The sequence below is a fragment of the Mytilus californianus genome, unplaced genomic scaffold (assembly GCF_021869535.1).
Source record: "Mytilus californianus isolate M0D057914Y unplaced genomic scaffold, xbMytCali1.0.p SCAF_12, whole genome shotgun sequence".
In the NCBI taxonomy this organism is placed as follows: Eukaryota; Metazoa; Mollusca; class Bivalvia; order Mytilida; family Mytilidae; genus Mytilus; species Mytilus californianus.
Window position 1 is genome coordinate 20,675,858 of NW_026262604.1, and position 23,599 is coordinate 20,699,456.

Consider the following 23,599-nt stretch of genomic DNA (forward strand, 5'->3'; position numbering starts at 1 on the left):
AAAAATTATCACAAAAAAAGATCAAAGTAAAAATATACAAAGTAATGTTAATTAGTCCCCTACCGACAAAGTCGAAGGGGACTTTAGGTTTGCACTCTGTCTGTTTGTCTGTCTGTCTGTACGTCCATCAGTCCGGCAATTCAGTTTTCCACACTTTTTTTCTTCTTCCTTGAAGATATTGATTTGATATTTGGTGTATTGTTTTATCATGACAAGTAACAGATCAAGTTCAAATTTTGTTCTGGTCTGATGATTTTGTGCAGAGTTATGGTCCTTGGACTAAGAAAATTCACTCAAATAATCAGTTTTCTGCACTTTTTTTCGTCATGTTTGAAGATATTGATTTGATAATTTATATATTGTTCTATCATGACAAATTACAGATCAAGTTCAAATTTTGTTCCAGTCTGATGATTTTGTGCAGAGTTATGGTCCTTGGACTTAGAAAATTCACTCAAATAATCAGTTTTCCACACTTTTTTTCGTCATGCTTGAAGATATTGACTTGATATTTGTTATAAGGTTTACACCATGACAAGTTTTCGATAAAGTTAGCATTTTGTTCAAATACAATGAATTTTTAACTGGTAGGGGACTATGTATTGCCATGCAATACTCTCAGAATGCTTGTTATATTTTATGTACAATGTAATTGGAAAATATTTATGTATAGTGTACATTGAAGAATAGTTTATATGCAGTGTATGTTTTGGAATATTTTATGTATAGTATAATAATACTGCAATTTATTGAACAGTGCATGATATGGAATTTTATATTTACAGTGTATAAGGCCAAGTAAATTTAATTAGTAGATTTTCATCCAAATTTTTGAAAAAAATGGGGTGGGTGGGAGGATTTTATTTTTTATTTTTTATTAGATATGAAACGCTCTTGTGACGTGTTCTTCATATATGCAAGTGTAATAATAAGGTTCTATCATGTATATACATGTATAACGAATCAAACATACAAAGAAATGCAAAAACCAAAATTTGAAACAGGATGTTATTAATGAAACGAAAGTATCGACAGTTACCGGTAACGAAAATGAACAAAATCCGGAAATCGTAAATTTTTCAAAATAAAAAAAAATTGGGGCGGAACGATTTCAGAGGGGCGGGCGGGGATGAAAATCTATCAATTAATTTTAATTGGCCTAATATGGAATATTTTATTTGCAGTGCATAATCTGGAATATTTTATTTGCAGTGTATATTATGGAATGTGGAGCAGGCCGAACCAATCAGTGTCATATCCGAACATCCAGACAGTATTTATTCCATATCATGGAACACAGACGGTAGCTTGTTCTGCACTACATGTAAGGACAAACAGATCAGAGTTCTCGATCCCAGAACCACAAGTGTTGCAATGGTAAGAACATTTAAAGAACAAACAATTGAAAATTTCTAATTGAAGCAAGTGTTGAAGGGTTTATAATGCTGCACATTATTATACCCCACTGAACAAGGGTATAATGTTTTTGTCCTGTCTGTCTGTTAGTCCTGTTCTAGGCTTTGCACTCCTCTGAATCCACACAATGGAATTTTGTGAAACTTTGTAGTTAGATAGGACATACTATGTAGATGTGCATATCAACAGGAAATTATGATTTAATTTTTTTTCTAGGAGTTATACCCCTTTGAACTTAGAATTTTGGCCTAAATATACTATTGCAACAGTTTGTCATCACAACTATGAAACCACACGACATAATTTTATGAAACTTTGTATAGAATGAGGACATACCATGTAGATATGAATATCAACAGGAAATTATGATTCAAATCTTTTTCTAGTAGTTATGCCCCTTTGGACTTAGAATTTTGGCCCAAATGCACTACTGCAACGGTTTGTCATCGCAACTCCTCTGAAACCAAACAACAGAATTTGCTGAAACTCTGTAGATAATAAGGACATATTATTTTGATGTGCATATCCACAATAAAAAAATTATCTGTTGACTTTTCTAGGAGTTATGTGTCTTTGAACTTGGGAATCTGGTGATATTTTGTTTGCCCAGTGACAATAAGGGGGCGTGGGGTATGTGAAAATGCTATCAAAGGTTCTTTAATTTGTTATGAAAAAGGATTAGTGGGATATAAAATAATGAGATTTATACCCAAAAAATGAAATTACTAAACCTCAACACAGGGCAACACACAGTCTTCTACAATAGACAGGTGTCAAGCTCTTTATCTTCCAGAGTGTATACAAATTATGAATAAATTAAATAAAAACCATCATAGTTCAGCCACCAACTAGAACACCAAGGTGTCTTGCATGGCAATTAGGACTGTTCCAAAATTGATCATTGTGGGGGAGGAGGAGGGGGGGGGGGGTTGATGGGAGGAACTCAAACTACTTAATTGTGGGTGGTTACATTTTCATTAGAATAATGTAATAAATGTAATTAAAATTAAAAGTTTAATGATGAAATGTATTTTCGTCTTGTAGGAAGGTCAAGGCCATGATGGTAACCGATCGTCGAAATCAGTATTTGTAGATAATAATAGAATATTCACATGCGGTATGACCAGAACGAGTGGTAGAGAACTTGCAGTCTGGGATATTGTAAGTCATATAAAATGGTACATAGCACTACAGGGAGATAACTCTTTAAAAATCATCTGAACGTTTTAATCATGTTCTATTGTTAAGGAAATATTAAGCTTCTCAATGATCAAAATTAGTGTTTTTCAAACTGCTATATATCCAATGAAATTTTTTTGATAAAGTGTGTGGTTCAAGTTTTTTGAAGTTTTTATATTTTGTCAAAGGGTCAAAGTAAAAATTTGTCAAAATTTTATGAAAAATTTTAAGATCCAAATTAATTTTAGTCAAGGTGTTTGGTACCACCATAATATTTGATTTTCATAACATACAATTGTATTAAAAAAAAGAATAAAACTGTAGCAGTGACAATAAAATGCTTGGATTAAATTATCTCCCCTTTATATCCGAAAAGAGAGAAATATTTCATTTACAGCATCTGAATATCTTCAATAGATTAGTAAGACCATGGCAAAACATCAAACATGAAGCCCGCCATTTGAATTTACTTTTTTTAAGGCATTATATATGTTTTTCCCTGATACTGTAAATTCAGAAATTATTGTGAGGTTTTTATTATCGCAAATAATACGACTCTGTGAGTATTGCAATAATAAGAACTCGCATTCTGAATTCGATGCATATGTCTGTATGAAGTTTTCCTGAAATCGCAATAATTAATCTCGCAGTTTTGCCCATTCTTAAAAACTTGCAATAATAAATGCACGCAATAATTTCCGAATTTACAGTATACGGTTGTTTCATAAGATGATTTTGCACATGATTGCAAAACCGCCATTTGTAATGCTAGCTGTTTTATACATTTATGGTCTTAAAAATTTAATTTTTGAAATTTTCAAATATAGATCCAGAGTTCGCGAAAACTTATTTTGACCCGTCGGTCATGGGACCGACAAAGCATGATTATTTGTCAGTCCTACAAAACTTTAGCCAGTCCTACAAAATCTGTCAATTTTATCCTGAAATAAAATTATTAACATATTTTATCGAAAAATAACTTTATTAATATTAGTTTTATTCTTCGCACCCACAGGCAAATTAACAATGAAGGACCAGTTCAGGTCTTCTGACTGTTCTTATTTAAAGTCATCTTCACTATCCATTTCATCATCTGAATCACTTTCTCGGCTGTTACAGTATTTGTTTGCTCCATTGTAGGGTTCAATTGCCGATTGTTTGCCAGGGATGGCTCTATGAACAAATTTAGTAGGCCACGTGTAGATCGCCGCTTTGGTTTGTTTATAATAAATCCGTAAACCAGTACCGGAAATTGGCAGCGGGTACATCTGATAACCGATGTAAACACCTATTGGAAACAGTTGCGGTACATCTAATAACCGATGTAAAAAAGTGCCGAAATATGCACTACAACGGCCGTTTTTACATCGGTCATCGGGACCGGCACTAGCCTTCAAAATACTGGTCCGAGCCTCATTTTGACCGACAGGACCGACAGGACCGACCATTTTCGTGAACTCTGTAGATCATAGTTATTCTTATGTTTCAAGGTCAGACAGAAATAATTTTAATATTAAAACATTCTACGATTTGTCTCAAATTCTCATATTAGATTTATAAAATACTAAAACATATATCCAAACTACAAAAAGTCTAAAATAAACTATTAACAATGCATGGACTCGATACATAGAAATAAACAATTATCAATGCATGGACTTGATAATATGTAAACATCATCTAATTAACCATCGAGATGACCTCCAGAGACTGCTGACGTTGATATAACCCAATAAAAAACATAAATTAAAAAATAGATATAAAAAGATAGTTACCACGTTCAATTGGATTTTTCTAGGTTTGTTTGATTTCATATTATAGGTTAAACAGTATGTTCATCATCTTTTCAAACTGTTATAAGAAGGCTTTTTTTGTGGATCGAATCAGTCAACCAAATGTTTCATCCTTGTTTCACTTTCACTGTTGACATTATGTTCCTTTAAATAGCTGAATACATGCATAACCCACCTGCAGCTAAAGGGTTTAATCAAAGGTCACATAGATACAGATTTAATGAGGTCGAATTATTCACTTTCAAGTAAATAATTCATCAGCAATGTTTCTTATCTTATTTTGACAAAATTGAACCAAATTGGCTGCTAAAAGCAAATTCTCATTTCACTATTTCACTTTCATTGATGATTGAACCAAAAAAATCACACTTTATTTTTTTTTTGTATCTCATAGCTAATGCCCCTTTAACAGAATTACTCTCTGGTATTTGGCATATCTGAAACAGGGATAGTTTTCACAGTTTTTAGCACCAAAAAATTAACAAATGTACTGTTAGGTTATCTTAAGTGTTTGTAGCAATTGAAATACCATGATTTAAATATTTTTTATCTATTTCAGAGGAAGATCAACAATTCATTATTCAAGAGCACAATTGACACATCAAACGGAATTCTGTTACCTTATTACGACAGAGACAATAGGGTTATGTATTTAGCAGGCAAAGGTGATAGCAATATACGATATTATGAAATTGATGACCAATCAAATTGTTTCTTCCTCAACGCCTTCATGTCTTCATTTCCACAGCGGAGTTTAGGTAAGAAATGTTGCAAATTTTACTAGAAAGTTGCGAAAAAATAAATCGCCGTGATTCGTCTGTTAGAAAGGGATAAATGCAAAACTAAGTATCCGCAAAAATAAATTGTTTAACAAGCACCATGACAGTGGTTATTGTGTAAACAATACAAAATATTTATCTTTCATTATTATTAATAATAATTAATGAGAGAGAACTAACACATGTAAATCTTTAGTACAGTAGAATCCACACTTATCAATTCAGACAAAGTTTTGCAAATAAATTATATTTTTTATTTCTGTCTATTTCTGTATACTCATTGATGGCAACTTTGTGTATGTTTAACATTTACTTGATATATAAATGCCAGAAATTCAGAAATTTTTGCATAATATAAAAACAAAGAATATGGGGTATCCATCCATGACACAAAATCAGTACATGCACAGCAAAAAAAACACACAATGCATTTATTATTGCTATTATTGAATGAGGGACAATGATGCCAGATTAATTATTGAATATACAAGAAATATTGCATAAAAATATTGCAAAGTGAGTTTTCATTTTTGTCGAGCCTTCGACTTTTGTCGAAAAAGCGAGACATTGCGATCCTACATTCCGTCGGCGTCGTCGTCGTCGTCGGCGGCGGCGGCGGCGTCCACAAATATTCACTCTGTGGTTAAAGTTTTTGAAATTTTAATAACTTTCTTAAACTATCCTGGATTTCTACCAAACTTGGACAGAAGCTTGTTTATGATCATAAGATTATATTCAAAAGTAAATTTTGTAAAAAAAAAATTCCATTTTTTCCGTATTTTACTTATAAGTGGACTTAGTTTTTCTGCCAGTTAACATTACATTCACTCTGTGGTTAAAGTTTTTAAAATTTCAATAACTTTCTTAAACTATCCTAGATTTCTACCAAACTTGGAAAGAAGCTTGTTTATGATCATAAGATAGTATCCAGAAGTAGATTTTGTAAAAAAAAAATTCCATTTTTCCGTATTTTACTTATAAATGGACTTAGTTTTTCTGCCAGGAAACATTACATTCACTCTGTGGTTAAAGTTTTTGAAATTTCAATAACTTTCTTAAACTATCCTGGATTTATACCAAACTTGGAAAGAAGCTTGTTTATGATCATAAGATAGTATCTAGAAGGAAATTTTGATAAAATTTTGTTCCATTTTTTCTGTGTTTTACTTATAAATGGACTTAGTTTTTCTTCCAGTCAACATTACATACATTCTGCAGTTTAAGTTTTTAAAACATTTATTAGATTCATAATTTATCCTGGATTTTTACCAAACTTGGACAGAAGCTACTTACAATCAAAACATAGTATAGAGGGGAATATTTTTATTAATTTTTTTCTTCATTTTTGTTGAGCCTGCGATTAACACCAAAAGTAGGCGAGACACTGGGTTCCACGGAACCCTTACGAATTTTTTGTGAAATCTATCTTGTTGCAATTTTCACCAAAATAAAAACATAGCAAAAATTTCAGAATTAACAGTTGTCAAAGCACACAATATGTTATTTCTTTCCAGGTATGATGCCAAAAAGAGGCTGTGATACATCAAGATGCGAAGTAATGCGATTTTATAAACTCCACTCAGGCAAGGATGTTATAGAGCCGATCTCAATGATAGTCCCCAGAAAGGCTAGTATACTGTAAATTAAAAAAAAAATGGGCCCAATTATTTATTGCGATTATTGAATAATTGACAAAAATGTGAAATTTATTATTGCGATTTCAGTACATACAAGTAATGCTATCAAAATGTAACCTTTTTTTTACCAAACCTATTCTCCTGCAACTTTGGCAATAAAAAAAATTCCAAAAATGTCAGAAACAACAAAATTGAGTATCTTCATTTTAGAAAATTTATCTCGAACCACAACAATTTATACCAAGGAAAATATATGACTACGCAATATACTTTTAATAATTTAATTTTTCAAATACTTTTTGGCACTTAAGCCTTCTTGTCCCACTTCACACCAATTAATTTTCATGATTTTCTTACTTTGTTGATGTAAGAGGGTCTGGATGGGGTTTACAGAATAGAGAATAATGGGCAAAAAGAGTTAGAATAAAGGGCAAACAATATAGAATATTGAGAAAAATAGGCCAAATAATATAAAAATTGAGAAAAATAGGCCAAAAAATATAAAAAATTGAGAAAAATAGGCCAAAAATAGAAAAAAGAGAATAAGGGGATGTTGAAATATAAAGAATAGAGAAAATGTTATAAACAATTAAAGAATGAAGAATTGATGGACCCCCATTTAGACCCTCATGTATTTGTGAACAAGATCCTAGTTAAACAATTTCACGACGATAATTATCGTGTTATTTTTATATTGCAAAAGTAGCTGATATAAATTTCTTGCAAAATTGAGAAGGTTTAAATAGATATAAGAAGATGTGGTATGAGTGCCAATGAGACAATTCTCCATCCAAGTCAAAATTTATAAAAGTAAACCATTATAGGTCAAAGTACGGTCTTCAACACGGAGCCTTGGCTCACACCGAACAGCAAGCTATAAAGGGCCCCAAAAATTACTAGTGTAAAATGATTCAAACGGGAAAACTAACGGTCTAATCTATATAAAAAACGAGAAACACTTACGAACCACATCAACAAACCACAACTACTGAACATCAGATTATATAGTATTCAATATGTAAAAATGTTTTACATTTCAGGCCTCCTCTCAGTTCCATAGTGATATTTATCCCAATACATCCAGCATGTTACCATCACTAACAGCTGATGAATGGATATCAGGTCAAAACAGGGAACCAGTAATGGTGTCAATGATGGTGAGTTATCTATCTTAAACCTAAAGGTAGCTTTACACTGTACAATTTTCCATCTGATTTTTATTTACCTTTAATGTCGTTTTGACAAAATCGCATAGTGTGAACACTAAAATAGGGTGTTGTTTGGTTAATCAAATGGAAAATTGTATTGTGTGAACAGAACACTGTACAATTTACCTGTGCAACAGTATCAAATAGGATCTGAAATCAGAAGGAAATTCATACCATATAAATGTACAATTAGTAAATATGCCCTATACAATTAGTCTGTTACCCTCACTAACAGGTGACGAAAGAATATCAGGTGAAAATAGGAAACCAGCATTGTTATCAATGTTATATAGATAAGAAAATATGAGTGCCAATGAGACAACTCTACATCCAAGTCACAATGTATAAAAAGTTAACAATTATAAGTCAAAGTATGGCCTTCAACACACAGCCTTGGCTCAAACCGAACAGCAAGTTATGAAGGGCCCCAAAAATGATAGAACAGATTGTTACTCCGAGAAAACATTGTCAACTGAGGCGAAGCCAAGGTTGACAATGTCTTTTCCAGTGGTAACAATCTGCTCTATCACCCTCTCAGATATGTGTTATTTAATTTATTATACTGAATGTTCTGTTATTACTCTCTATTAAATTTCAAATTCAAAGTAATAAAGTATGACGTCTTGTACATAAAAATCCTCAGTATTTATTAAAGCGCACACTTGAGCAAGCATCTCTGTGAAGGGTAATAGAGTATTTGCCATGGGATAGAGTAAATTGTCTCCCTCGTATTAACCAATCAAAATCTGGCATTTTGACATGAAGTATAATAAAACAATATATTTTATAGGATGGTCATGTGACAAATTGTCCTAAGACGACATCATCAACAGCCATACAGAACCAACAGAATGATATCATCCATCAGGCTCCCACCATTACCACGTACAAAACTGTCAACAAACAGGGCATGCCTACACGAGCTAATACGATAGATGTACCGCGGAGGACAGACAAGCGACCTGCATCACTACAGAACCTGAAGCGACTCAGTACTAATGAAGATTACGTATCTTATAGTGCTGTCAGGTATAACTTCAGTATCTAATCTGTTGGTGAAGTTTCGGTTTATTGATTATAATAATTATTGAAAATCAATCAATTATTTAAAGAATTTTTATCATCGAAAAAAAAATTAGCAATTTTCTAGGGAACTACAAATAAGAGCTTTCTTAAATTTTTTTATCAGGCTTCATGTGTGAGCATGCTTGACAGTGTAATGCTTTTTCAAATTCATCTTCCTGTTGACTGATTACTTAAATTTGGAACATGTAATAGCCATGTATGAAATTTTTGTCACATTTTTCTATGGACACAGCAAGTAAGAGCTGCCAGAAATTTATTGTCAGGCTTCGGGTGAACATGCAAAATTTTGTGGTGCATTTTCATATCCATTGCTTTTCAACTTCCTGTTTACAGAATACTTGAAAGCGGGGTTATTATAAGGGAGTACTGTGAATTCATCAATCTATTCGTGGGATATCCATTTTTCGTGGGTATAGGTAATTTAGATGTTCAACGAAGTGCCAATTATCTATAGGCTTTTATGTAGACTTTGGCTAAACCACCAAATCAAATATCCACGCAAATACATTTTTTCCTTATTCACGATAATTGGTACACCCACAAAATCCACAGTACCTTTCGGTGCATTTTCATATCCATTGCTCTTTAACTTCAAATAATCTTCTTTAATGTACAAAATACTTAAAAGCAGGGGTATCATTAGTGAATAATTTGCCTTTCAGTATCTAATGCATTCTGGGTAATATTTTTAAAAGCGTTCACCAAAAAGCTGTGATTGGCTAACAACATCCCAAACAATTGAAATTCAACTAATGAAGTGTCATCGTTTTCATTTTCGGGTACAAACAACGAAACTACCCAAAATGCATCTTATTCTGAAACAGCGAAGAGCTCACAGTTCTACTTGTGTTTAACATCTTTCAGTGATGCTTCTGAGAACCACAATAATAAAAATGGTATGACTAACGGCCACAAGGAAGAAAAGAAAGTAACAAAGAAAGGCTGGTCCCCTGTTTCGCCAACAAAAGATACAATGACTAATGGGTTTACTGGTTCTGAGCCTGAGGTAATTGTCTATTAAATTTGCTATTGATTTATTTAATAACCTTAGCACATTCATCATTTTGTTACTGTCTTCCTGTCAAAATTTACCATGCTTAGCTTTAAATGTACTTGACACTTTCTTAAATCAAACAGACCTATTACACTTTCTTTATTCAAACAGACCTTGTTTGCATTTTCATCAAAGATTTTCTGTTACACTGTTTTAGTTTGAATAATATCATAATTCTAGATGATTTTTGTTTATAATTAACTCACACAGGTCTGCAATGGATTAAAAAAAAACAGATTTGGAAAATTTTATGATTTGAGTTGAACCTTTTTATAAGGTATCAAGTCTCTCAGGTCTGCCAAGGATTAAAGAATCATATGTCGGAAATATTAAGGTTTAGCCAATTATTAATCACACAACAATGATAAACCAGGGAAAAATGTGTAGATGGTATATAGGATTGCCTGAGTATAACTGAGATGCCAGATACATTCATTTTTTGATTTTATCAATTCTTAAATTAGCGCGCTAACATAATTTATGTTAATTAGGTATCATGTGATCGTAGTTATGTAAGTTGCTATAGTGCTGAAGCTTATTGATAGATATTATATCTCTTCATATAACCAGTAGAAATTTAATAATAAAAATCTGACTAGCTTTTCTATTTATAGCTTCTTTTTCGTGAAATATGAAGATGACCTTTAACCTTTGTCTTTTCATCACCGAATAACAATCAAAGTCCTTCAGGAAATACAAAGTTAATCTCTAAACCTTAGTTAGTCTGTCACTACATTACCTTATGTTATATTTCATCTCAGATGTTAAACAAACATCAATTAATGCGTCCAATTTTCTGCCATATACTTTTTTGTCTGAACAGTTATATGTTTTTAATTTAACGCTTTAGTTAGAACAATTGTAGTTTTATCATTAAAATGAATTTTATTTCTGTTGAATAGCGCTTTTCTGTTTAACAATGCTCTATTCATGCTTTTGTATACTTCCAACAAATCAAGGGGTGTCATAAGAACTGACATTAGGGCTATTCCTTTAAAATGTATGTGGGAGGGTAGGAAGGGAAGTTTAATTATTGAATGTGGGTCATGAGTCTTTTTTCAGTATGCGTCTTTTACCATTATGCAAAATTATCTAAAAAATGGTTCTTGATTGTAGGGATATTTTGAAAGTCCCTTCCTACCCTCCCACATACATTTTAATGGAATAGCCCTTACACTGAGCTGATGGAACCTCCTAAATATACCTGCTCCTCTCTTTGAAATACTACAGAATTTGATCTTAAGTTTACTATTCCATATGGTTAATTTGATATACATTTACTGTGGAATAATTTATTTTCGTGGATACTAATTTTATGTGGATTGAGGTAAAATCATGCCTCCAGGTGCGAGATTTTCTCACTGGTGGCCTTGGGCTGTATTCTGTTCTTTGGTCGGGTTGGTGTCGCTTTGACACATTCCCCATTTCCATTCTCAATTTTATTTCGTAAATATTTAATTTCATGGTTTTGGCAAAGTCTGCATACAAGCTTAGAAAAAAGTATACTTAGTTGAACATTTAAATTTGCTGTGTTCCCAGGAAATCCACGAAAATTGGCAGCCCATGAATAATAATGAATCAACAGTACCCGCCCAACCTGAATTCACTGGTATCTTATGTGAAATAATCATTGGCAGATCAATGTTCCAAATCGTTAAAAAAAACTTGCGATTTTTTAATGAATTCAAAAATGTGACAGCAGGAGAATGAATTAATGTGTTATTTGGCATGTGATATTTGTACGGGAAAGTTGAGTGAAGGGAAAGGGGGAGAGGTACAAAATGGATTCTGTTAAGCTGTCAAGATCTTGGGTCCTTTTACTGCCTACAATACATGTATTTAGGTAGACCTAAGTGTGTATTGCTGCATAGAATACATGTTTTATTTAGGTAGACCTGAGTCTGTATTGCTGCATAGAATACAAGTATTTTATAGGCAGACCTGAGTCTGTATACACCTAATCGCTATTTATTCCATTCCGGATAAATTCTAAAATTACACAACTTTTTCATCCAGTTGAAGCTATCTGGGACCCTGTTTTAACAATGCACCGTGCATGATACTTTTTAATGAGACCTGTTTAAAACATCATAAATACTTCAAACAAAATATTTTTTTGACTATAATTTGAGTTTGGAAAAAGTGGATCATAATCTATCAAAGTTTCCTATTGATCGCTTTCTAAAATTTTCCCTCCCTCAGCTCGTTACTGATGACCTTTGTTTGCTGCCTGTTGACCCAAACAGGAAGTTGTCTAAATGACTGTTTTTTCCGGATTGGACTAAATAGCGATAAGGTGTATTGCTGCATAGAATACATGGATGTAGACTTTAGGTCCGTATTGCTGCCAAAGAATATATGGATTTAGACTTTGGTTTCAAAATATTATTCTTCATAATCAGTTAAACAGAAGACAAATGTCAGTATTGTCTTATCTTGTCTGAATTTTTTTTCTCAAAAAAATATTTGCAGGTAATACAAAAGGAACAATATTGCTATTATCATTTTATCCATCCATACTTTTTGGTTTTGTCACAAGATTTTGTTTTTATCTTTTTATTTTTGGACATATTATAAAACTCTGACTGTGGGTCAAAATCTCCTTAATTTATTAAAATGATATTGTTTATTTTCACTTTTTTGGAAAGTAATAAGGATTCATTATAGTTAGTCAGAAACCAATTTTACGTGGAATTTGTGGCTATTGGTCAAATGTTCAAGGAAGTATAAATTTTTATATAGACTTATATGCAGTCTTTGGCAGAACCAAGAAAAAAAATATCCACAAAAATACTATGTATTGTTTTTCAATCCTTGAAAATTGGTACCCATAAAAAAAGGAATCCACCATGTCATCACACAAATTATTGAAGCATGCCCTTTAAGAATCCACCATATCATCACACAAGTTAATGAAGCATGCCCTTTGTATCCACAGCAGAAAAGGGAGATAATCGTACAAACTAATATGAAAAGGGAGGTTATGGTGAGACAGTAAATCCATGTTCTGTTGATTAAATTCAGTTGGCAATTTCCTGTTTGTTGAAAATTCTCATTTATCAGGTTTTTCTAAGGGCTGTTCCAAAATTTATTATGTTGGGGAATGGGAGGCCCCAAATTAATCAAATATGGATGGTTGCATTTTCCTTAGAATTTTGTAAGAAATATACTGTAAGTAAAATGAAAATTTTTATTTTGTTGGTGGGGTGGTCTTAAAAAAATGCCTTCCATCCCCCATGCGCAAAATCTGGAACAGCCCTTACAAAATTGAATTGGTTCTGTGATTAGATACAACTGTTGATTCAGAAATTTTTGCAATTTTTTTTTTTATTATTGCGAAAAATTACAACAAGATTGATTTTGTAAAAAAAAATATAAACTCACATTCAAAATTTTGAAATCATTATTGATATACAGCAATTCCTGTAAAAGTAATGATTTTTTGCCTAATTTTTCCATTGTTTTTCAATTGCTATAACTAATGCACACTAAAATTTCTGAATTAGCACTACATGTTTATGAAGTTGTTTTTAAAATGAGCGGTTGTTTATCATTCACTGTATTTCATCCTATGATGATCCCCTGAAGTTAAAATATTTATATATATAAGTATATTACACTGTAAAGTGAGCAGGATATATCTCTGTACATCTATATGATTTGTAATTTTTTTAGAAATTGAAACAGAAATTGACCATTGCTAGTTTTGAATAAGATTATTCAAGATAATCATTTTTTTTTTAAAAAGATTGAGTTTTAATTGCTTTCATTATAATTTGGATGGAAATAGTTTTAATTTTTTAACTGAATTAAAGTTCCATTGGCCAATGCGAGCTGTTGCCATATCTCAATGTCCTTATGTCGTCTGCTCGTGTTTCAGGTTTTTTATACAATTGTGACAGAGAAAAGTAGCTCACTTTACAGTTCAGCTTCAATGTATATCTGTCTGCACAATATAAACAAATATATAAAGCTTTGTTCCTGTCCATATATGCTTTTGTAGAAATTTCATGTCAAGAAAGTCTGGTCAACTCCGCCTCCTTCTGCTCTTCCTTGTCAATCACCACTTAATGACGTGGAGGTGGGTATCTCTTCCACTTTTAGTTCTGTTCAGGCCAATCTGGTTTAAAAACAGATCCTCTGTTCATGCTTTGTTCGCAAGGATCTGACAATGTTCTGTGTGACCGTCTGCTATGAAGTACATTTGAGATCATCAGGTTTTGTTGTTTTTGAGGGAGAAATTTCATTGGTTAAAAAATGTTAAGGCTGACATTTCATTGGCTGATTACTACCAGAACAGAAAATGTAGAATGGAGTGTTGTCAGACCCTTGTAAGTGAAGCTTGGACTCCAGATTTGTATTTCAACCACATTGTGTAAAGGTCAAAATGATATGTATTTGTGGTTCTGACTGGTTCCCTAATTTTTTGTTTTCAGTTCCAATTTTTCTTCACTTTCAAAATAGGCACAATTATGCATCACTTTTCTTCACCCCAACCCAAACTTCTTTGATTTTGTAATTAGAACCACTAATATATATTTTATTTTGTCATAATATTTTTCTGTCATTGTTTTATTTATGTCTTTAATGTGTTTCATATTTATATTAGATACAACATGTTAATTCTTTTATGTGATAAATGCTATTCTCTGAAATAATCCATTTTCAGATTGCTGTCTTTATTTCCAATTTGAGAATGCTTGGCAAAGGGTAACAGCTCCTAGGTAGTAAAAACTGTATCCCTCCATATGCAGAGCAAGCAGAACAAGCATGGTTTAGTGTGCAAGATTAGACAATAATTTTACTGTTCTTGAGTAGTGCATTACCTATTTGTATAATGGGATTGTAAAATTGTGGATAACATAACGAAAATTCATAACAGTTCATTACAGCTTATGTACTTCAAAAAATGCCCTTTCCATTAGGCAGGTATACAGTTTGTGCTACCTAGGAGCTGCACACCATATTACCAGCTATCATTACAGTATATGCAATAGGTAATACATAGCAAAATCGGCAATTGGGAACACAGACAAAAATATGCTAAAGTCAATTTATTCACATGGTTGAATAGTCAAGTTTGTTGTACTGGCCAATGTTTTTGATAATTCATATTATATTTTTGGAGTATTATGCATTTAATTGAGAATTAAAAGAGTACATGTTTATGAAGGAAATATTGGGGGTAAATGTCTACGAGACAGCAGACCATCAATATTTGAAATATGACACAATATTACATATTTTTAAATAACTTTAAAGAGCACCTGTTATCATTATCATATTTTCTATTTATAGTTACAGAAAGCTTACTTCCAACAATCGGAAGAAATGAAGAGTTTGAAAGAACAGGTGAAATTAAAAGACAAAAGAATAAGACAATTAGAAGATGAATTAAAAATATTACGGACTCCGTCAGACTGTGGTCCGGGTCAGAGTGACTGCTGACCTCTGACGCAATTCTGATTGTAAAGTGCAAAGGTCATTTAATCATGGGCTAACTGCAAGAATCATTTTCATTTGCCTTGTATGCAGATATTTGGACAAAAAATGCACAACTGCAGAATTGTGCCAGACTAGAGATTTTTAGCTCACAAACAAATGAGCCGATAAGACCTGTTGTCAACGCTTGGTGTCTGAACCTGAACCAAAGAGTGCATTCTTTGTATTCGTTTTGTCAGGTTGATGTCTCAATGACATATACTCCACATTTCCAGTCATTCATGTTTTTTAGATTTTTTATCTTCTCAAAATTACTGATCAAATTTCAATATAATTATCATGGTTAAAATTTTTGGTTGATCATTTAAACAGAGGAATTTGGTCAGAATAAAAGATATTTGTGGAATAACTCTCTTTAGGCAATTATCTTATGAGGAGAAAAAAATAAATGAAAAAGTTTTACTAGCTGCAAGATTCATTGCTTGTATCTGATTATCCTAAATCTTTTTTTTAATTGCAAAGGACTGGTGATGGAGAATGGACTTTTAAGGGTCCAAAGCGTTGCATTGTGAGTACATTTTTGAAAGGTCAGCAATACAAAGTAGATCCTCGTGTGGAAAAGAATTGGGACAAAAAAGTATTTTTGTGATTTTTGCTTTTTTTGTATCAACATAGAAAGAGAAAATGATTGTACATGTATCATTTGTAGCTGTATTATACATAATTAACTTAATTTGGTATCTGTAAAATATGAGCATCTAATTTTTTCTCTTAAACCAGAAATTGTGTGCCATTAAAAATTGTATACAGTACAATTATCAGATCATATTTGACAGAAATTTATGGATTATGTTTAGACAACTTACACATTGTGGCATTTTCCCTTACATTTCCAACATCACAATGCTTATATTATAAAGTCATAGTAAGAGCCAACTGTTCAATGACATCATTTGTGCTAAATGACCTCTGGTCAACTAGCATAACTCATTCACAAATAAGACCTCAAAATTGGTCTAGTTATTTTCTGAAGAATGGTTGTAAAGAATTTTAGCTCCTTGATTTTCTGAAAAAAAATCTTTTAAGATAATTATTTTGATTCAAAATATACCAACTGTTTGACACAGTTTAAGTGTATATGGTAAAAGGGAGATAACTCTGGTTGTGATTAAAACTACAAGAAATGTATCATATTTTGTTGTTTTATATTCGTTTCTCAGGCTTTATATTGTTAAGTTGCTTGTTATTTTTATAATTTTTCAAAATTCCCAATATTTCATTTTTATTTATTTTTTATATAATCTATTTTTCTGTTTTACAATGTATGTTGTTTTTAACAAGAATTTTATTTCAATTTTTTTTTATTTAAAAAGAAAGCACCCAAATTTGGATTACTAGTCATAATAATGTTTTTACAAATATCTAGTGCTTATTTTTTAAAATGAATATTAGAGAAAAACTTCAGATCTGACTGACTTAATTTTATTTTTGAAAATGAAAATGTAGTATTTTATTTTTTCATTTTTAAAATAAAAAAGTGTAAAGAGTCGGATGTATATATACATGATATAGATCTGTAAAATACAAAGTTAGGATATATACACAAATACAAGTGATTAAGTTCTAAGGGATTCTTAGGTCAGTAATACCTAAAGTGAATTGGACAAAACTAAAAATTCTATGTTTTGCTCAATTCAAATCAAAACACTTTTAGAATCTCATATTTAGGATGCTTGGTTGTAACATTTCTTACTTTTGCTTTTTATTTATAAGAGGCAATGTAGAAAAAATATTTTCCCTGACAATCTTTTTTATGCCCCGCCTTAGCGGTGGGGGGCATTAAGTTTTACCCTTGTCCAGTCCATACGTCCCAAAATTGGTTTCCAGTCTCTAACATTAGTTTGCCTCAACCAAATATTTTGAAACTTATTCACAATGCTTACTACCACACAACTCAGATCAAGTACGAATTTGGGTAGCATCACTTTTACCATTCTTGAGTTATGTTCCTTTATAATGTTATATTCAAGCGGGGGCATCATTTGTGTCCCATGGACACATTCCCCATTTATTTAAATATATCTTTATGACACAGCTGGCATTTTGTTTTTTTTTGTCTTAATCGTGAAATGAACAAACATTTCCCACTTTGTACAATATCTGTTATTAATTTTTCTTGATTTTCGTTTTATTATGTTAATATTGTTTGTTGACAAATGAACATTTCATTTTCAAGAAAAATTCAAGTCATATAAATATAGAAGAACCATACATTGTCTTAAAAGAGTATAAATCAATTTGAATAACGCCACAAAGGAGTAGGTTCACGAAGGGTTAAATTTGGCCCTAAGATTTTGATGTTTTTTTTAATCTGGCCCAAATACTACAAATTTCACATAAAAATAGTGTGATATTACTATTAATACAAAATAACTTCATTTTTGTACGCCTTAAGTATGCACTATCATACCTGCAAACTTTTCAAAATGCCCATGGGGGTTTTATGTGCAAGATGGGTCTTATAATCCTACAAAACCTTCAAGGGGGCCTTCAAATATATTTTAATGTTGTTTTTTGGCTTCTTCATACTTTTAAAAGCCTATAGCCATTGTAAAATTAATTGTTTTGTTTAAAATTGTGGACAAAATAGCTCTTTCAAAATTTCCATTTGGGAGCCTCCATGGGGGAAACCCCCCCCCCCCCCCCCCCCCCCCCCAAATAGTGACAGTTGGCAGGTATGCACTATTTGTGTTGTAACATCAGTTTTGTCATATTTTTAATAATTCTTAACAGTGTTTTGCATAATTTACTTTGGCTGCCACCCATGATCCAGAAAGTTTTTGTGTCTAAGGATGCAATATCATCATTGGCAACTTTTTATTACAGAACATTTTGGATCCTAGGTTGTGGCCAAGAGTTTCCTCAAGCTATTAGGTCCGAAAAATGCACAAAATCATAGTGTTTTGACATTATATCCAAAATGTGCTGATTCTGAAGCCAAAAATGTACTCTTGTGAAGAGATTTATTTTAACAAAGAAGTAAGACTTTTGAAATATTTTCATTTAAGAACCAAATTATAGCAATTTTGAAATTTTATGATAAAGTTGAAATTCAAGGCCATATTTGGCCTAAAGTGAACCTTGTCCTATCAGGATATCCATTCCAGAAGTGTTGTGAATTATTTTAAAATGTATGATTTTAGTGTTTTCTTTCAGTTGCCTTTGAATTAGAAACCGCAGCAGTGTATTTGAAAATTTGTGGGCCTCAAGTTTCTGTAAACCAACTTCATTTTTGTGGATACCTTTTTTTCACATTTCGTTCTTTCTAGCCTATTTCGCAGCAATTTATTTCCCTGATTTTCCACAGTTGTTTGTGTATTCATTATAGAGCAAAGGCAAATTTTACAAATCTAGCAAAAATAAATTGCTCATGAAAATAAGTTGGTTAATAGAGGTTCTGCAAGTTTTAGGAAATTTTAGGAGATACAATTGATTCATTTACTTGTTCTATGAGTGTCTGGATGGGGTTTCATTTACATAATAGAGAATAATGGGCTAAATTAACTGAAAAATAGTGGAAAAAAATAAAGAATAGAGAAAAATAGGACAAAAAACAAAGAATTTAGAATAAAGGGCAAAAAAAATAAAGAATAGAGAGAACAATTACATAGAAAAATTTAAGAATACAGAAAGAAGGACCCCATCCAGACCCTCTTCACTTACTGTGAATTGTTGTTTTGAAATTGTTGCATTGGTTAAAACAGGTACAATGATTGAGGAAGTTTAGACTTAAACTGCAAATGTTAAAAATAAACTATAAGATAATCTTCTGAATAGAGAGAATAAAAATAATGTTAACTTAAATCTATTTAATCCTTTTCTAGTTAAAGATTTCATCAAATGCAATCAAACACCAATTGAAAGCTGTATCTATATCTGCCAGACTTCATCTCTATCTTTAAGAGAATAAACAACTTATCTATAATATATACTCAGATATTCAATTTACAAAATGATGTGTATGTGAAGAAAAATATTTGAATAAAAATTTCATAAGTTGTGCATGGTGTAGGACTCTGGATATAAATTGGTTCAACAGCAATTATGGACAAAGAAAGATAACTCCAATTCAAATATTGCTAAATGCAATGCAATGAAATGTTTAATTTTAAGTTCTCATTCCAAAATGAAAGCAATCTTCACCCTTCAGTGCTCACAATGATACTGATTCAATGTGCTTATCATTGCTTAATGAATTCTGTGAATTTATCCTGGCTGTTTGACAAAAATGTCCAAAACTTTATGGATGAAATGTGGTTGTCTTTTCTTGAATGGTGTCAGAAAAAACAATGTGTTAGACCCAGTTGTCACAGCAGATCCTTTAAATATATTAAAAATATTAATTAATTGAGCTATATTTCAAACTGTGTTTGTAAGGTCTTATTTCATTGGTGAACGTCATAGTAACCAAAAATGTATACATGTACAAACCTGTTTCATGACGTCACCAGTATGAATTCCTACACAGGTAAAATAGTTCCATGGATGTTGATGGAAGCTTTGATCTGGAGATAATTTGATTTATATCTTGAGAAATTAAGGTTATCTAACTTTAAGTAAAATTTTTTGGAATTATCAGTAATAAAGGTTATTTCTCTAAAAAAAAGAAAAATCTTGCATGGTGAAAAGAGCCCAAATGTTTTTTGATATGTCTGGTCAAACCAGAATTTTCAAGGTACAGAAAATTTTATTGCCATTAAAATTTTCAGCAAAAATGTATACTCAAGTAATGCAACTGTTACTCATTTGAACAAATGAAGATTTTTGTTTTTGTATTGAAATCTTCTTGTTATAATTTATACTGAAAAAATTCCTGTTTTTACATCAAATTATTGATCTGGTATTTCTGATTTTTATGCAGAAAATGCACATGTAAAATTATTCCTTGAAACCATCATGTTAAGATTCATGGGACCAGCAAAACCAAAAATTAAATCATTCCAAAATTGCGTTGATATATGGAAGTAAAAATATTGTAAAAATTTCAGAAGTTATACTATTAAACAATCATTTAGAGAGGATCCAATCTCGGAAAAATTCTGGATGATTTGAATTCAATTTATTTCGATAATTGCAAAAGTTGCATAAACAACAGGCACATACCCCTGATTTTGGGGGAAAAAAGGGGGAACCACTGGAAAGACAGCATTAGGATTAGGACTCGTAAAAAGTCTATGTTTTAACAATATATGTAGCTCCATAAGGCCTTCTTCCCCCTCCCCCTAAATCTGCCTCTGAATATATTTATTGGTTAACAAAGTACTGATATACTTTTGTGTACAAACAAAATCTTGTAAAAATAATTAGCTTTAAAATTTAAAAGGGGATATTTTCTTTGAATGGTGTCAAGGTCATAAGGTCATACAGATTAAGGTGATCATGTGACCTATTATTTGCTTATGTGAACGACATTGTAGATGTGATTATATTATTATTATGCAAAATATACTCTGCTTTGAGTAGTGTTCCTTTTATATGAATATTTAAATTTTATCAAAATGTTTGTAAAAACTGTGCAAATAAATGAGGAAATTCTGGTTTGCTTTGTTTTCTTACAATATTATTATCAGCTGTCTTATTTTATGGTAACCATCCTTTATGTTTTTGTATCAGTGGTCTTGTGGTAGCGTATTAGCCTAGAGTGCGGGAGGTCATTTGTTCCATCACAGGCCCAGTCAAACGGAGTCTAAACCAAAGACTTCAAAATTGGTATTTGTTGTTTTTATACTAAGCACACAGTATTTAGGAGTAAGAGCAAATATAAATAAGAAGATGTGGTATGAGTGCCAATGAGACAACTATCCATCCAAGTCACAATGTGTAAAAAGTAAACAATTATAGGTCAAAGTACGGCCTTCAACACTGAGCCTTGGCTCACAACGAACAGCAAGCTATAAAGGGTCCCAAAAAGACTCGTGTAAAACAATTCAAACGGGAAAAACCAATGGTCTAATCTATATAAAAAATGAGACACGAGAAACACTTATGAACCACACCAACAAAAGACAACCACTGAACAAGACTGGTTGGCTCAGTCATAATCATGTGTTCTGGAAGATTGACATGCAATGGCGGATCCAAGGGGGGGGGGGGGGGGGGGGGGGGGTTTCTGGAGGTTGGAACCCCCCCCCTTTTTTTTTGGACGATCAATGCAATTGAATGGGGACATATGATTGGAACCCCCATCCCCCCCTTTATATAGGGTTGGGAACCCCCCTTTTGAAAATGGCTGGATCCGCCCCTGGACATGTCACCCTGCAGACTGTTGTTACCTTTTGAACTAAAATTTAAAAAATAATTAAGACTCAGTGCATCGGTCTAGTACGAAGTAGGGTTTATATTCATATTTAACTATCATGTTCTTTGCAGGAATGCATTTTATATGCCACTGGACTTTAAACAGTCATCCATCCTTCATGTTTGTGTCCAATTATGCATGAAATATTTGCCACTGGCCATTAAGCATCAAATTCAATAATCCATCAATACAAAATTACTCAATTGATAAATTTGTGTTATTCAAAAGTAGATGTGTGGTATACATCACTTTGACAGCAACCTAAAGACACAAACAACCAATAGAGGGAAATGCAGAGTTTTCAACAATAGACCGATATATATATACATTGTCTAGCTCAAGTCATCTAAGTTGAGAATATATAGGATACACAGGTCAGGATTAGGAATTTTTGTCAGATGTTCGAACTCCTTGGTTTTTTTCCAAAGATACAGGGTAAAATATTGTTGAGAATATTAGGTTAAACAGTAAGTACCAAAGATCTGTCATCAACATTGGGGAGGGTCTGGATGGGGTTTACAGAAGGATCTGGCTACGGTTACATGGAAATGTAACAATAATATAAAAAATATTGTTACATTGGAGACTAATTGCCGGAATGCAGAGTTGGGTAAGGAACCGATTAATTACGAATGTAACAATAATACTTGGGTCTACGGTTACATTGCGTTATTGTTATATTAAAGACTGCAATGTATGATAGATTTATTAAACTTAAACCTTCTATAGTTATGTTGCTTAATTCTTCGATATGTACTAGATAATATTAATGATAATAATATTATTCAGCGAATAAGTATTGATGAGGGTGGTAAAGGGTTATTTTCGTGCAACGTTTTCGGCTTTTTTATTTCACGTGTTTTCGTGTTTTGACGTTTTATTTCTCGTTTTCTCGTGTTTGGTTCGATGTGCGTGCTTCGTGTTTCCCCTTTAATTAAGAGTACCGACACGAAACACGGAAAATAAATATTAATTATTTTCCGTGTTTCGTGTCGGTACTCTAAATTTCTCGTGCTTGTCCCGAGTTTGATTAAAAAATAAACGGGACTAATTCAAAGTCACCTCGGATATTTACAATTCTATATTATATGTATGGTATGTAATAAAGTCCATCAAATTACTATGAGTAATATTTTTTTTCAAATCAGATGCAACTAGCGGACGCTAAAAGATGACCGCAGGGTCTTCATGTCCATAAATAATGACTGCATGATCTCCAAGAACGGCTGAGTAATAACTCCTAGTACTTTTTTCCTTAATATTTACGATTTAATTTATCGTGCTTCGTTTTTCCCGATTTTTATTTTCCGTGCAACGTTTTTTCGATTTTTATTTCACGTGTTTCCGTTTTCAGGTCCCCCCTTTACCACCCTCATTGATTGTTTTTGGTGTTGTTAAAAATCATGACTACTACAGTTTAGTTCACTATCAGTATTGATGAATACTTCATAAACTGTTCAATAGAGCATGTACTGTCACGACTGATAAGATCACAAAATATCTGGACTCTAAAAATGAAAACACTGTTTCCACCAATTTCAATCTGTCGGCAAATGTCAACATTAACTGCTTTCACAATTGACTTGTATTTAAACTACCTAACATGCTTCCAAAAAAAAATATTGGACGAAAATGTAAACATCGCAA

General features: G+C 32.2%; 1 protein-coding gene across 4 annotated transcripts in view; it reads left to right on the forward strand.

Moving 5' to 3' along the window:
- The window catches only part of LOC127721528 (coronin-6-like), a 34,626-nt gene extending 13,435 nt beyond the window's left edge, over positions 1-21,191 (forward strand). For 2 of the 4 annotated variants that reach the window (XM_052228288.1, XM_052228287.1), the window contains 9 exons: positions 1,213-1,377; positions 2,461-2,577; positions 4,948-5,146; positions 6,682-6,794; positions 7,845-7,961; positions 8,803-9,041; positions 9,963-10,104; positions 14,156-14,233; positions 15,451-21,191. In XM_052228288.1, the coding sequence (XP_052084248.1) occupies positions 1,213-1,377; positions 2,461-2,577; positions 4,948-5,146; positions 6,682-6,794; positions 7,845-7,961; positions 8,803-9,041; positions 9,963-10,104; positions 14,156-14,233; positions 15,451-15,600 (1,320 nt within the window). In that variant the 3' untranslated portion in view covers positions 15,601-21,191. Of the gene's footprint in view, positions 1-1,212; positions 1,378-2,460; positions 2,578-4,947; positions 5,147-6,681; positions 6,795-7,844; positions 7,962-8,802; positions 9,042-9,962; positions 10,105-10,643; positions 10,665-14,155; positions 14,234-15,450 lie in introns of all 4 variants that reach the window. The other 2 variants (XM_052228289.1, XM_052228290.1) reach the window with 2 other exon arrangements.
- The last annotated feature ends 2,408 nt before the right edge of the window (positions 21,192-23,599 follow it).